We start from the raw sequence: 15658 nt of genomic DNA on the forward strand, positions 1-15658 counted from the left end.
GGGCTGCCTTCAGATGTCTTCTAAACGTAAGAGAGTTGTTTGTTTCTTTGACATCTGATGGGAGGGCATTCCAGAGGGCAGGGGCCACCACTGAGAAGGCCCTCTTCCTGGTTCCCTGTAAGTGGAGATATCCTGCCTTTTTCTTTTCTTTTCTTTTTGCATGTACTGCATATGTCAGAACTATTTGCCCAATTGGACTCTGACTGGTGCGTTTTCCTCTGACTTAGGAGCCAGAGGGTGTTGATGTCACGGACAATACAGAGCGGTCAGAGATGCAGGAGCCAGGAAGCCTGGAGGTGAGGCCAACCAGTTCAGAATGTCCCTTGTTGGTGGAGTGGGAAGGGGAGATTTCCCCTCGCCCCCAGACCCAGGTTCCCACCATTCAGACCCTCCACCGGCTTTTTCCTCCTCCCGTGCCAGAGCCTGCCAGCCCAAGCCAGGCTCAGGACACAGACAGCAGCCCAATGACTGGACTCCTCTGGAGAGGAAGCACAAGTGTCCCGATGCTTTTGCCCCACGCCAAAGCCCCTTGCTGCCCCCTGGGGCGATGGGAGTGGCCACGCCAGGGACTTCTCAGGGCTGCTCTCCTTTTGCAGGCGGAGACTTCTCGGTTTGGGATGCAGCCCGTCTGCCCTGTCGATGCCATCCATTACTTTGCCGAAAAGCAGCTGGAGAAGGAGATGGAGGAGATGAAGAAGCAGCTGGTCTCTTCAGAGCTAATCGCTCTGAAGGACACTCCCAAGGACACCGTCAAGGACACTCCCAAGGACACCGTCATGGCCTTGCCTCCCATTAAGAAGTAAGTGGGGGCTGTTACAAGGGGGGGCACGAAGGCTTTAGGAAGCCCGAGCAAATGCATGGCTTTTCTGCGGGGCGTTGGGTGGGTGTGCTCTTTCCAAGTGGTGCTGTTGCTGCCGCCTCCCACCCCAAATAATGACTGCACAATGGCCACTCGTGGCAGATCACTTCCCCTGAGTTTGGCAGAATGATTCTGTCTGTCCTCCCCACAGATGTCTGGGGCTGGTGCAGGGCTGGGAGTCCTGCGTGGCCCCCCAGAGGTTGCTGGACTCCAGCTTCCCCAACCACCAGGGCTAAAAGTCAGGGGCGGGGATGGGAGTTGGACCCAAGTGGGGGGGGGGGCCACAGGCTTTCTGTGGCTGCGGTAGAGTATGTAAGGATCCAACAAGTGGAACTTTTTTTGGGGGGGGTGTATGTTTCTCTCTCTACAATGCTGCCCCCAGTCTAGGCCAGGCTCACGGCTGCTTCTCCCCTATATGGTGTCCTCCTAAAAGTGCAGAGGGTGAGGCCGGCCTCATCTCCGCATGCTCCCCGCACAACCAATCACAGGCTATGTGTGGGTGCAGGTGCCGTTTCCTGCTGCTCTTGGTAAACCCGTGCCCTTGTTGTGACAGGAAGCGTGCCATCCTGCGGCTCGGAGAAACCAACGCCATGTTGAGGAAGAGAATACCCGAGCGTAAGTAGCTGCAGTAATAATAATAATAATAATAATAATAATAATAATAATAATAATTTATTAATTATACCCTGCCCATCTGGCTGGGTTTCCCCAGCCGCTCTGGGCGGCTTCCAACAGAAACATTAAAATACACGAATTTCTTAAACATTAAAAGCCTCCCTGAACAGGGCTGCCTTCAGATGTCTTCTAAAAGTCTGGTAGTTGTTTTCCTTTTTGACATCTGTTGGGAGGGCGTTCCACAGGGCGGGCACCACCACCGAGAAGGCCCTCTGCCTGGTTCCCTGTAACTTGGCTTCTCACAGCGAGGGAACCCCAGAAGGCCCTCGGCGCTGGACCTCAGTGTCCGGGCTGAACGATGGGGGTGGAGACGCTCCTTCAGGTATAGTGGACCGAGGCCGTTTAGGGCTTTAAAGGTCAGCACCAACACTTTGAATTGCGCTCGGAAACGTACTGGGAGCCAATGTAGGTCTTTCAGGACCGGTGTTAATGTGGTCTCGGCGGCCGCTCCCAGTCACCAGTCTAGCTGCCGCATTCTGGATTAGTTGTAGTTTCCGAGTCACCTTCAAAGGTAGCCCCACGTAGAGCGCATTGCAGTAGTCCAAGCGGGAGATAATTAGAGCATGCACCACTCTTGCTAGACAGTCTGCAGGCAGGTAGGGTCTCAGCCTGCGTACCAGATGGAGCTGATAGACAGCTGCCCTGGACACAGAATTGACCTGCACCTCCATGGACAGCTGTGAGTCCAAAATGACTCCCAGGCTGCGCACCTGGTCCTTCAGGGGCACAGTTACCCCATTCAGAACCAGGGAATCCTCCACACCTGCCTGCCTCCTGTCCCCCCCGAACAGTACTTCTGTCTTGTCAGGATTCAACCTCAATCTGTTAGCCACCATCCATCCTCCAACCGCCTCCAGGACCTTCCCTGCCTTCACTGGTTCTGATTTGAAAGAGAGGTAGAGCTGGGTATCATCCGCATACTGATGAACACCCAGCCCAAACCCCCTGATGATCTCTCCCAGCGGCTGCATGTAGATGTTAAAAATCATGGGGGAGAGGACAGGACCCTGAGGCACCCCACAAGTGAGAGCCCAGGGGTCTGAACACTCATCCCCCACCACCACTTTCTGAACACGGCCCAGGAGGAAGGAGCAGAACCACTTTATAACAGTGCCCTCAGCTCCCAAACCCTCTAGACAGTCCAGAAGAATGTTATGGTCGATGGTGTCAAAAGCCGCTGAGAGATCCAGCAGGACTAGGAAACAGCTCTCTCCTTTGTCCCTAGCCCATCATCGACCAGTGCGACCAAGGCAGTTTCAGTCCCATGATGAGGCCTGAACCCCGACTGGAAGGGATCCAAATGGTCCGCTTCTTCCAGGTGCCGGGGGGGGGCTTCACCCCACTGCCTAGCCCTGTGGCTTGTATCTACAATGCCCCCAAACAGACATGAATGCCGCCCCCCCAGACCCTGCCTTTCCTTCCTCCTGCAGCAGGGGAAACTAATGCTAGTTCTTGTTTGACCCCAGATTACTTTCTGTGGCTTGAAAAGATTTATTTCAGTTTTCGCTTGTTAGGATGTTTATACGCTGCCTTTTTTAATCTCTAAAACAAGACTGGCAAATCAAGGGTCAGGTTTAGCATCTGGCAGAGAAGGAGATGAACAGACACGTTTTTGTATGTGCCAGCTGCTGGCACCATCTTACCAGTTTTGGCGCTTGCACTTAAGATGCCCAGGCTTGGCCTTTTTCAAAACAACTGGCTGCGATTCTGGGCCGTCATAATCCCAGTTTTCTGCTTTGGAGATTTTTCTGTGTCAGCTCTGCACACACCTGGCAGATTAATCCTACAATCCCTCCTAGATGCCTAGCCTTGGGCAAGAGGGAGGAGTCCAGTGTATCCTGGTGTGTCACTGGCTGGAAAGCATTGGGGGGGGGCTATTTCACCCCGGAAGGGATTTGCTGTGTCCCACTCACAGTGAGCGAGCCAATATTCCTGTCGGCACAAAGCAGGAAGGTGAAGATTTTCATAGAATGGAGGTAAATATTGTGAATATTGTTGCACACCACCCCAATCTCTGGGCGGCACGAAATTCCAGGTACTTCCCCAGGGTTTGTTTCCTTTGGAATGCGGGGCAGCAGAGACTGCGGTGGCTTTGGGATCTATTGCTTATGTGATGGAGGAGTCCGCAGCATTAACACCTCAAGAGGGTCTTGCTTTTCCCAGACACAGCCCCGGATTCCAACAGAAATCAGGCAGAGCTCTGACTCTCAGCTGCTCCACCTGCAGCCTGCCAGCTTCCAGCTTGAAAACGCAACTTGCAACTCTGGCCCTTGTCTTTCCAACTACAAGCAAGTTGAGGGAGGGAAGGGGCTCCTCCCCATTTGGTTTCTGGCACGGAGCCACTTCCTTTGTTACCTTAATGGCCCATACGGAGAGGGCCATTACCTCACTGGGAAGCTAGCCTGGCTATTCCAGGAATTGAAACTGTGCTGGATCCAGGCATTAGAAAGGGGCCCAGCCCATAACACTATCATCACCCGCTAATCCAAGGAAGACACAGGGGTGCTGGTCCAGGATTTTGGATGAGGGGCTCCTCTCCATTTGGGGTGCTCCTAGGACCTTGGGGCAACGCTGGCCAGGAGTGCTTGAGCACAGCTGTGGTTTGGGCCCCTGGTGCACCTTGTCCTGCAGAAGGCAGGTCTGTTCAGTCACCCATGCGGTCAGGATCACATCTAGGTTGGATTGGTGCATGGCCCTGCTTCTAAAAATCTTTAGCATCTCAGAACGCTGTGACCAGCTCCTCTTGGGAGCTCAAGACGTGGATTATTTTACTCCACCGTTCTCCTGTCTACATTAGCTGCTAGTTCATATCCAAGCACAATTCAAAGCGCTGGCTAGATTGACATTAGAATTTTAGGGCTACTCTGCTCCTTTATCTTCTTTGATCCGATTGTATTGGTTTTTTTTATTGGATGTACACAATTTCTTATATTTGTATGAGCTGCTTTGTACTAAAGGTAAAGGTAAAGGGACCCCTGACCATTAGGTCCAGTCGTGTCCGACTCTGGGGTTGCACGCTCATCTCGCATTATTGGCCGAGGGAGCCGGCCTACAGCTTCCAGGTCATGTGGCCAGCATGACAAAGCCGCTTCTGGCAAACCAGAGCAGCACATGGAAACGCCGTTTACCTTCCCGCTGTAGCGGTTCCTATTTATCTACTTGCATTTTGACGTGCTTTCGAACTGCTAGGTTGGCAGGAGCTGGGACCGAGCAACGGGAGCTCACCCCGTCACAGGGATTCGAACCGCCGACCTTCTGATCAGCAAGCCCTAGGCTCAGTGGTTTAACCACAGCGCCACCTGGGTCCCCAGCTTTGTACTAGGTCTTTTTTTCAAAAAGCAGTTATATAAATATTTAAATAAAAGAGATGTCAGTACATTGAGCTGTTGAAAACAGAAGTACAGTATCTGAAGAAGCGTGCATGCACACGAAAGCTCATACCTATGACAAACTTAGTTGGTCTCTAAGGTGCTACTGGAAGGATTTTTTTTATTTCGTTTTGACTATGTCAGACCAACACGGCTACCTACCTGTACCTGGTTGAAAAGTGGGCAGCCAAGTTGTTTCCCAGCTGATCTCTGCTGGATTGAGGAATTCAGGGGTGAGGAATTCAGGTGGATTCAGGGGTGAGGAAGGAAAGTGGAGGCCAGAGGCTTCTTCCACGCCCAACGCCCTTCCTCTTCCTGTTTGTTGTCTCCTTCAAACACAGGCATCTTCTGCCCGTACATCTTCTCACGCTACCTCATGAAGGGGTTTGCGCCCTTTGTGAAACTTCCCCTGCCGAGAATCAACTTGGATCCGTTCCCACCCATTCTGGGGAGGCCGGCATCACCCAAGTCCTTCACCGCCATGCAGCAGTTGGTGCGGAAGTATTTCATCCCCAAGTTTTCGTATGCCGACAACTACCCTTGAAGCCTCCCTGGGTGCAGGAGACACCCGAACTTCCACCCGAGGGGAAATTCCTTCAGGCTGGGAATGGCTGGAGGGATGGCCAGCTTCTGGTGCCCCAGCCAGGCAGATGGCAGGGAGGGGAGGCCGCCTGCCCGCCCGCCCGCCCGCCTTCCACAGATGCATCGAGACAAAATGAAAAGTCAATAAAAGCAAACTTATGCCCAAGGTCACCCAAAACCTCTGTCTGCTCATGCTTTTTGTAGTTTCCTACTCTCTTCAAATTGTGAAGGCCAGCTTCCCCCCTGGGTGTTGCCCAGCTTAGCTTCTGTAACATGGTTCTGTTATCAGGAACATGGTTCTGTTATCAGGAGGATTGTTTGCTAAATGGCAGCACTGCTGGCGATCCAGGGAGGTGGCGTTTTCCAGCACACTTGGAACTTTTGCTTAATGCACAGGACGCAGAAGGGTCCAGCTTCCGCCATGTTTAACTTGTGCAAGGCAGCGGTGCCAGAAAACTGTACTCGGCCGCAGGTCAGCGGGCCAAGCAAAGTCCACCGCTACGTGCTGCCTCTGAAATAACCACAAAACTTTGCTGGGAGTAAGGAGAAAGGCAGCCATGCAGTTGGATTCTCCCCAGTGCCAGGCAGGTCAGAAAGCCAAGCAAAACAAGCCGATTCTTGCATTGCAGGGGGCTGGACTGGATGGCCCTGAGGATCCCTTCCAACTCTACAAGGCTGATTTGCTGGTGATATGAGCTGGTTTGAACCCGGGGCCTCCTGTGTGCCGTATTTCACTTGGGGATGCCATCCTCCAAGTGGCCCTGCTGGAGAGTGTGCCCGTGGGGTGGAGGAAAGCCTCCCTTTCCCTGCCTCAGCTCCGTAGGGCAAAGCCAGGGAAAGCCCTTCGTGGGCATCGCTAGCTGCCTTGGGAGCAGGGGCAACTGTCTGGAAGGGAATATGGATCGCAAGAAAAGAGAGGTAGCAGCACACGCGCACCATTTGCGCGGGGGGCGGGGCTCGCAGTGCTGTGGCTATGGGGGGGGGTAGCCTTTTCTCTTTTTTGGCCCCGGGTGGAGCCTCCGGAGCGGAGGGGCGCCATGGAGGCTGCCTGCCTGTGTGTGCCACACTGGGTCTTTGACTCGGGTCAAGCAGAGACTGGTTGCGGCCCTGGGACCCCGGGCCCTCGCAGCCGGGGAGGCGCCACCGACGCGCACGAGGGAGGCGGACCCTCGCCCTTCCGACGCGCAGAGAGCCAGGTCGCGTGTCGGGCTCAGCGGCCTCGAGGGCCGGTCCTGCCTCTCTGCCGAGCCCACCTCGCGGAGGGAGGCGACACGGCCCCGCCTGCTGCCCCCTGGGGCTCCGTGTACGTGGGAGTGGGCGGACACGTGTTCGCGCCCCGGGTCAGCTCCGCCTTCCCGCCCGAGCGAGGAGCGCGGGAGAGTTCCGCGCAGGCGCAGGAGCGCGGCCGCCTCTCCGCTTTCGCTTTCGCTTCCCGCTGCTGCAGCTCCGCGCAGCCCCTCCCGCACGTGGGCGGCGGGGCGGGGCTTGGGCGGCGGGAAGAGCCAATGGGGGCGCGGGAGGGAGGCGGGGGCGTGGCCGGGTCTGCTGGGCGCCAAGGCGGGAGTCGCGCTTCCCGCGGAGTCTCGGCTGGGCAGCAGGTGAGCGGAGGCGGCGGGGCGGGAGGGGAGAGGCTGCCGGGCTGCCGGGCGTGGGGCCGGCTGAGCTCCGCAGGCTCGCCTCTGCGCCGGGAGGAGGAGGGTCCTGCCCCCCGAAAGGCCCTTGCGCCCATTTCATGGCTGAGCCACTGAGGCCCGAGCTGGGGACCTGCCCATGGGGAGCGCAGTGGGAGGCCCGAGGCCCCACTCAGCATGATATAATGGCAGGCTAGATAGAATAAAGGCAATCCTCAAACCATCAAGCCTAGCATGCTGGGTGGGTGGGGCCACCTAAATAATTTAATTCGGTTTTTGGATTATTGGCATTAGTCATTGTATTCTAATTTGGCATGGTTACAATGAGGCTATCATTGGGTTGTAATTGAAAACTAATGGAAATTATTATTATTTTTAAAAAGTGATATGGTAGGGTGCTATTCCGCAGGGCTCCCGGTCAGCGTGGTGAAGTGCTTAAGAGTGGTAGACTCCTAATCTGGTGAACCGGAACAAAATAAGAAAAATAAAACATTCCTTCCAGTAGCACCGTAGAGACCAACTAAGTTTGTCCTTGGTATGAGCTTTCGTGTGCATGCACACTGCTTCAGATACGCACACCTGAAGTGTATCTGAAGAATACTGTTGAATAAAATAACTCCCTTTTCTTCTTGATACTTTCAGTTTTTTTATTCAGTTACAAAAGGTATGAATCATGCCTGCCTTTGCTTTGGCGCCTGGGTAGAAGGTTCAGCTCGAAGCACCAGCCAGCCCCTCCTGCATTTAATTATTTACTGTGACACATTACAAAAGTATTTTCTTTCAGCCTTATATAACCCAAATGAATGTTCCTGAAGGAAGTGCAGATCTCTGCACCCCAATCCACTTCTTCCTACGCAGGCCAGGATTTTGTAGGCATCTCCTGCGCCAGCCTCCTAGTTTCCAGTGAAAATATCAGGGTGTTTTTTTAAAAAGTGTGTACTATAACTAAACAATGGATTCCGGTTGGGTAGCCGCCTGTTTGGGGCTTGAGGATGTGCTCCTGGATCAACACTGTCCTCTAGTTAAGAGTCCTTTTCCCATTCTGGTTGGTTTGCCAGCTATGAGTCCTTTTGGACAGAGATGACAGCCACCATGCTCCATGCTCAGGTCACTTCCAGACTGGATTGCTGCAATGCGCTCTTTGGGGGGCTGCCTTGGTGACGACTCAGAAACTTCAGCTGGTCCAGAAGGCGGCAGCCAACTTGCTAGCTGGGGTTTCCGTCAGATCTGACCTAACACCTGTTTTAAAACAACTGCATTGCTTGCCAGTTCATTTCCAGGCCAATTCCAGGGGTTCATGCTAGTGTTTAAAGCCCTGAAATGACTCAGCGCCCCCCCCCCCGGTACATGAAATACCGCTTCCTTCCCTACAGACCCCCCTCGCGTGCTGAAATGGGCAGAGGGACTCTCTTAGTAGTTCCTTTGCCGCCGGAGGCTCAGAATGAGGGGGTCTGGATGAGAGGGCCTTCTCTGTGGTGGCTCCTAAGTTGTGGAGCTCCCTCCCCACCTTTACTATGGAGCTTTCAGCGAATTCTGAAGAGGCACCTCCTTACTTTTGATAACCAAGGTATCTGTTTTTGAGTGTTGTGGGTGGGAGGTTCGTTTAATTTCATTGTACAGTCATACCTCGGTTTAAGTACGCTTCGGTTTGAGTACTTTCAGTTTAAGTACTCCGCGGACCTGTCTGGAACGGATTAATCCACTTTCCATTACTTTCAATGGGAAAGTTCGCTTCCGGTTAAGTACGCTTCAGGTTAAGTACGGACTTCCAGAACCAATTACACTCATACTTTGGGTTAAGTACGCTTCAGGTTGAGTACTCCGCGGACTGTCTGGAATGGATTAATCCACTTTCCATTACTTTCAATGGGAAAGTTCGCTTCAGGTTAAGTACGCTTCAGGTTAAGTACGGACTTCCAGAACCAATTACACTCATACTTTCGGTTAAGTACGCTTCAGGTTGAGTACTCCGCGGACTGTCTGGAATGGATTAATCCACTTTCCATTACTTTTAATGGGAAAGTTCGCATCAGGTTAAGTACGCTTCAGGTTAAGTACAGACCTCCGGAACCAATTGTGTACTTAAACCGAGGTACCACTGTACACAGGTTGTACGGTGGTCCCTCGACTTACGAATTACTCGGCATCTGAAGTTTTCGACTTACGAACGGGACAAATGGCTGCACACTTACGAATTTTTCTACATCTGAACAGAAACAGTTGGCGGTTTTAAATGCGGTTTCCTCGACTTACAAATTTTAAATGCGGTTTTCTTGACTTACGAATTTTTCCGATTTTTTTTTCCTATGGGACGCCGCTTTTCGACTTACGAACATTTCGACCTACGAATGTGCATTCGGAATGGATTAAGTTCGTAAGTCGAGGGACCACTGTAAAGGTATTATTATTATTATTATTATTATTATTATTGTTTTTATTATTATTACCCACCTCATTTATGTGACTGCAGCTTGTTTAAAACTGTTCTTACTATTGCATCTTAGTTCTGTAACTTGCCCTGGGACCTTAGAGCATAGGACAGGAAACTAATAATAGTTAATAACACTGCTCATTGTTTAGCCAGGCTGCATTGTGGCGGCTGGGTCCAGCAATTTCTCCTCTTTAGCCTTCCTCCCCCCCCCTACTTTTATATTTCTTGCAAGTTTCCATAAGTACAAAACACAAACACACAAATACAGGAACACATGCAAACACAAATATCGCCAATTACATACATCAATATTGTTATCCCTTGTTACATTTCTTGTTTCTTTCCTTACAAACTTAAAAAAACACACAAAAAAAACAAAAGAAAGAAGGGGGGAACCCTTGTTCCGTTGTGACTTCCTGTCAGTACCCAATGCATATACCTTCCCTTTAAGTTGAATGTATTCCAAATATTAACCTTTCCTATAAGCTTTAATCTAGTACATTCTTATAACAATAACTCTCCTTTTATGATTCCACTTCCTCTTTTTCCTTGATCACTCGAATGCCGGCATGGGTATAGTATTGTTGCTATATTTTCGAACATATTTCCTATATCCCATTTCTGCGCAAAGTTTTGTTTCGTATTTCCTCTGAGATTACTTGTCATTTGTGCCATTTCAGCAAACTCCTGTAATTTGCTTTGCCAATCTGTAATTTTAGGAACGTCCTGTTCCTTCCATCCTTGTTTGGCCACAAGAATTCGGGCCGCAGCTGTTCAATATAAAAATATTTCTTTTGTTTTGGGATGTCCTTATCCACTATGCTCAGTAAAAATGCCTTCAGTTTTCTAACAAATGTTGTTCTCAGCATCTTTTTTAGTTCATAGATTTTCCCCCAGAATATCTTTATCTTTCCACACATCTACCACATGTGGAACATGTCTCCGTTATTGCCTCCACATCTCCAACACATGTTTGCTAAATTCTTATACATTTTTGATAGCCTGGAAGGAGTGAGATACCATCTATGTACCATCTTCAGCATGTTCTCTCTTATATTATAACTGACCGTGAATTTCAGATTTACTTTCCATAGGTTTTCCCAATCTTCCATCATGATGGGGCGCCCTGCATCTTGTGCCCATTTGATCATTGTGGCCTTTACTGACTCGTCCATTACTTCATAGTCCAAGAGAAGTCTGTACATTCTCGATATTATCTTGGTTTTATTGTTAAGTAATTCTCTTTCAAATTTGGAGGATTCCCTCTCAAAACCCCTCTGTCTTCCTAAAGGCTGAAGCCTATGGAAGGCTTCAGTCGAGGCACATTAAATGTGCGCACTGCTTTCTCCTGGAAGCGATTTACAGCCTGTTTTTTTTTATTAAAAAAATACAGTGGTACCTTAGTTCTGAAACTTAATCCGTTCCGGAAGTCTGTTCCAAAACCAAAGCGTTCCAAAACCAAGGCGCGCTTTCCCATAGAAAGTAATGCAAAATGCTTTAATCCATTCCAAACTTTTAAAAACAACTCCTAAAACAGCAGGTAGGTAGCCATGTTGGTCTGACGTAGTCGAAATAAAAAATAAATATTTTTTTAAAAAACAAACAGTTGGTCTCTAAGGCGCTACTGATGATAATCAGTAGCGCCTTAGAGACCAACTCTTATAGCAAAATTCCAGCTTAAACTGAAGAAAGTAGGAAAAACCACTGGGCCAGTAAGATGCAATCTAAATCAAATCCCTTATGAATACACAGTGGAAGTGAGGAACAGGTTTAAGGATTTAGATTTGGTGGATAGAGTGCCTGAAGAACTATGGATGGAGGCTCGTAACATACAGGAGGCAACAACGAAAATCATCCCAAGGAAAAAGAAATGCAAGAAAGCAAAATGGCTATCCAACAAGGCCTTACAAATAGCGGAGGAGAGGAGGCAAGCAAAATGCAAGGGAGATAGGGAAAGATACAGGAAACTAAATGCAGATTTCCAAAAAATAGCAAGGAGAGACAAGAGGGTCTTCTTAAACGAGCAATGCAAAGAAATAGAGGAAAACAATAGAATGGGGAAAACCAGAGATCTGTTCAAGAAAATTGGAGATATGAAAGGAACATTTCGTACAAAGATTACCATAATAAAGGACAAAAGTGGTAAGGACCTAACAGAAGCAGAAGACATCAAGAAGAGGTGGCAAGAATACACAGAGGAATTATACCAGAAAGATATGGAGGTCTCGTACACCCCAGGTAGTGTGGTTGCTGACCTTGAGCCAGACATCTTGGAGAGTGAAGTCAAATGGGCCTTAGAAAGCATTGCTAATAACAAGGCCAGTGGAAGTGATGATATTCCAGCTGAACTATTTAAAATTTTAAAAGATGATGCTGTTAAGGTGCTACACCCAATATGCCAGAAAGTTTGGAAAACTCAGCAATGGCCAGAGGATTGGAGAAGATCAGTCTACATCCCAATTCCAAAGAAGGGCAGTGCCAAAGAATGCTCCAACTACCGCACAATTGCGCTCATTTCACACGCTAGCAAGGTTATGCTTAAAATTCTACAAGGCAGGCTTAGGCAGTATGTGGACCGAGAACTCCCAGAAGTGCAAGCTGGATTTCGAAAGGGCAGAGGAACCAGAGACCAAATAGCAAACATGTGCTGGATTATGGAGAAAGCTAGAGAGTTCCAGAAAAACGTCTACTTCTGCTTCATTGACTACGCAAAAGCCTTTGACTGTGTCGACCACAGCAAACTATGGCAAGTTCTTAAAGAAATGGGAGTGCCTGATCACCTCATCTGTCTCCTGAGAAATCTCGTATGTGGGACAAGAAGCTACAGTTAGAACTGGATATGGAATAACTGATTGGTTCAAAATTGGGAAAGGAGTACGACAAGGTTGTATATTGTCTCCCTGCTTATTTAACTTATATGCAGAATTCATCATGCGAAAGGCTGGACTAGATGAATCCCAAGCCGGAATTAAGATTGCCGGAAGAAATATCAACAACCTCAGATATGCAGATGACACAACCTTGATGGCAGAAAGTGAGGAAGAATTAAATAACCTTTTAATGAGGGTGAAAGAGGAGAGCGCAAAATACGGTCTGAAGCTGAACATCAAAAAAAAACAAGATCATGGCCACTGGTCCCATCACCTCCTGGCAAATAGAAGGGGAAGAAATGGAGGCAGTGAGAGATTTTACTTTCTTGGGCTCCTTGATCACTGCAGATGGTGACAGCAGTCACGAAATTAAAAGACGCCTGCTTCTTGGGAGAAAAGCAATGACAAACCTAGACAGCATCTTAAAAAGCAGAGACATCACCTTGCCGACAAAGGTCTGTATAGTTAAAGCTATGGTTTTCCCAGTGAGAGAAAACCATATGGAAGTGAGAGCTGGACCATAAAGAAGGCTGATCGCCGAAGAATTGATGCTTTTGAATTATGGTGCTGGAGGAGACTCTTGAGAGTCCCATGGACTGCAAGAAGATCAAACCTATCCATTCTTAAGGAAATCAGCCCTGAGTGCTCACTGGAAGGACAGATCGTGAAGCTGAGGCTCCAATACTTTGGCCACCTCATGAGAAGAGAAGAATCCCTGGAAAAGGCCCTGATGTTGGGAAAGATGGAGGGCACTAGGAGAAGGGGACGACAGAGGACGAGATGGTTGGACAGTGTTCTCGAAGCTACGAACATGAGTTTGACCAAACTACGGGAGGCAGTGCAAGACAGGAGTGCCTGGCGTGCTATGGTCCATGGGGTCACGAAGAGTCGGACACGACTAAACGACTAAACAACAACAAGGCGCTACTGGAAGGATTTTTTTTATTTTTTGTTCCTAAAACAGCAATTTAACATGAGTTTTACCATTTAATGAGACCATTGATCCATAAAATGAAAGCAATAAACAATGTACTGCAGTCACACCATCAATCAATGAGTAGCTGAACTGGGTTCCACACAGTCTCAAAAACAAAAATGCAAAATAAATAAGCAAAAACAGACAGACCTCGGTGTAACACTCAAATCGTCAGCGTAACACTCAAAACGGAAAAAAGTTTGCAAACTGGAACACTTCCGGGTTTTGCAGTGTTTGGGTTCCAAGTTGTTTGAGCTCAAGGCACCACTGTACAGTAATAGAAATACATCAGCCTCTTGAAAACAACCAGAATGCAGGCATGGATTTCTTGCTTCTTGGCAAAAGGCTCCCTCTCCCTTCCCACGAGAACGAGGCTGGGAGCCCAGCCGGAGCCTTTGTCCTGCTGTCTTGGGTGGGCTTCACTGGGGTGTCCGCAGTGGTGGTGGTTGCGCTTGGGGTTGTGCCTCTGCTGCCCCAGGGAGAGCCCCACAGGACTGGGGCAGGCTAGGGAGAGCCTGCTGAGTGCCCAGGAAGTTTTGAGAATTCTGCTTGCCCTCCTCCTCAGCAGGGTTGCGGCATCTGAGAGGCTAATATGGCATAAGCTCCACTGGCCCAGCTGGCTGTTGGCAGTTGTGGCCCAGAACCCCAGCTTGGGAAAGGCTGCCAAGCGCCCGCTCCATCAGACGCACAAGGCGTTGTCCTGAGTTGCAGATCCATTTCTTTCATTCATTCATTCTTATCTGAAGAAGTGTGCATGCACACGAAAGCTCATACCAAAATAAAAGGTCAGTGTAAGGTACTACACTTGGGCAAAAAAAATGAAAGGCACAAATACAGGATGGGTGACAACTGGCTTGAGAGCAGTACATGTGAAAAGGATCCAGGAGTCTTGGTAGACCACAGACTTGACATGAGTCAGCAGTGTGATGCAGCAGCTAAAAAAGCCAATGCAATTCTGGGCTGCATCAATAGGAGTATAACATCTAGATCAAGGGAAGTAATAGTACCACTGTATTCTGCTCTGGTCAGACCTCACCTGGAGTACTGTGTCCAGTTCTGGGCACCACAGTTCAAGAAGGATACTGACAAGCTGGAACGTGTCCAGAAGAGGGAAACCAAAATGGTCAAAGGCCTGGAAACGATGCCTTACGAGGAACGGCTTAGGGAGCTGGGCATGTTTAGCCTGGAGAAGAGAAGGTTAAGGGGTGATATGATAGCCATGTTCAAATATATCAAAGGATGTCATCTAGAGGAGGGAGAAGGGATGTTTTCAGCTGCTCCAGAGAAGCGGACACGGAGCAATGGATTCAAACTTCAAGAAAGAAGATTCCACCTAAACATTAGGAAGAACTTCCTGACAGTAAGAGCTGTTCGGCAGTGGAATTTGCTACCAAGGAGTGTGGTGGAGTCTCCTTCTTTGGAGGTCTTTAAGCAGAGGCTTGACAGCCATCTGTCAGGAATGCTTTGATGGTGTTTCCTGCTTGGCAGGGGGTTGGACTGGATGGCCCTTGTGGTCTCTTCCAACTCTATGATTCTATGGTTCTAAAAACTTAGTTGGTCTTTAAGGTGCTACTGAATGAATTTTTTTATTTTGCTTCGACTCAGACCAACACGGCTACCTACCTGTAACTTCATTCATTCATTCATTCTTATTGGTGTGTCATTCCCCCCCCCCCAAAAAAAACCATGCTCAAAGCGGCTTAGAACAAAGAAACACCCTCTGTCGGGGATGCTTTAGCTGAGATTCCTGCATTGCAGGGGGTTGGACTAGATGACCCTTGGCTCCCTTCCAACTCTGCAATTCTATGATTCCACGAGGCACTGTATAAATAATAATAGTATAGCAAAATCATAGCAAACATAGCAACGTGCCAAATAAAACCACATCCCAATACTACAAATATAACAAGATTACTTAAGCAACTTGCATCATCCGAGAGCAAAAACAAGAAGGGCGCATCACAGTTTGACCTTAGTCCTAGCAATGCCCCTCCCAGATGCGTGGCTGGTTTGTGGTGGGTAGGTGGGTGGGTGGGTGGGTGAATAGCGAGCTCCAAAGGGAATCAAATCCAGGCAGTGTTTGTGCCCTTTTCCACAGTGGCCACTCTCAACAGGAGCTGAGAGAGCCACTCTGTTCCCCTCTGGGTTGGCACAGGTGGGGCTGGGCAGCTCTGACTTCTCCCTTGGTCTGCGGGGAAGGGGCTTCTTCCAGCCCTGTGCTTCTCTCTCCATAGAAGGAAAGAGACAGGCTTGCCAAGGAGCAGAC

General features: G+C 49.3%; 2 protein-coding genes across 6 annotated transcripts in view; both read left to right on the plus strand.

The window, feature by feature from the left end:
• The window catches only part of WDR97 (WD repeat domain 97), a 40657-nt gene extending 34954 nt beyond the window's left edge, over positions 1 to 5703 (plus strand). For both annotated transcript variants that reach the window (XM_060278203.1, XM_060278204.1), the window contains exons 29-32: positions 228 to 296; positions 597 to 799; positions 1413 to 1474; positions 5244 to 5703. In XM_060278203.1, coding sequence (XP_060134186.1) covers positions 228 to 296; positions 597 to 799; positions 1413 to 1474; positions 5244 to 5446 — 537 coding nt within the window. In that variant the 3' untranslated portion in view covers positions 5447 to 5703. The remainder of the gene's footprint in view (positions 1 to 227; positions 297 to 596; positions 800 to 1412; positions 1475 to 5243) is intronic.
• Positions 5704 to 5806: 103 nt separating this feature from the next.
• NUGGC (nuclear GTPase, germinal center associated) overlaps positions 5807 to 15658 on the plus strand; it is a 45107-nt gene continuing 35255 nt past the window's right edge. For 2 of the 4 annotated variants that reach the window (XM_035124599.2, XM_060278202.1), the window contains exon 1: positions 5807 to 6072. The gene's annotated coding sequence lies outside the window, so the exon portion shown is untranslated. Of the gene's footprint in view, positions 6073 to 7024; positions 7083 to 7112; positions 9514 to 15658 lie in introns of those variants that run through there. The other 2 variants (XM_035124604.2, XM_060278201.1) reach the window with 2 other exon arrangements.

This window comes from Zootoca vivipara, chromosome 8 (genome assembly GCF_963506605.1).
Source record: "Zootoca vivipara chromosome 8, rZooViv1.1, whole genome shotgun sequence".
In the NCBI taxonomy this organism is placed as follows: Eukaryota; Metazoa; Chordata; class Lepidosauria; order Squamata; family Lacertidae; genus Zootoca; species Zootoca vivipara.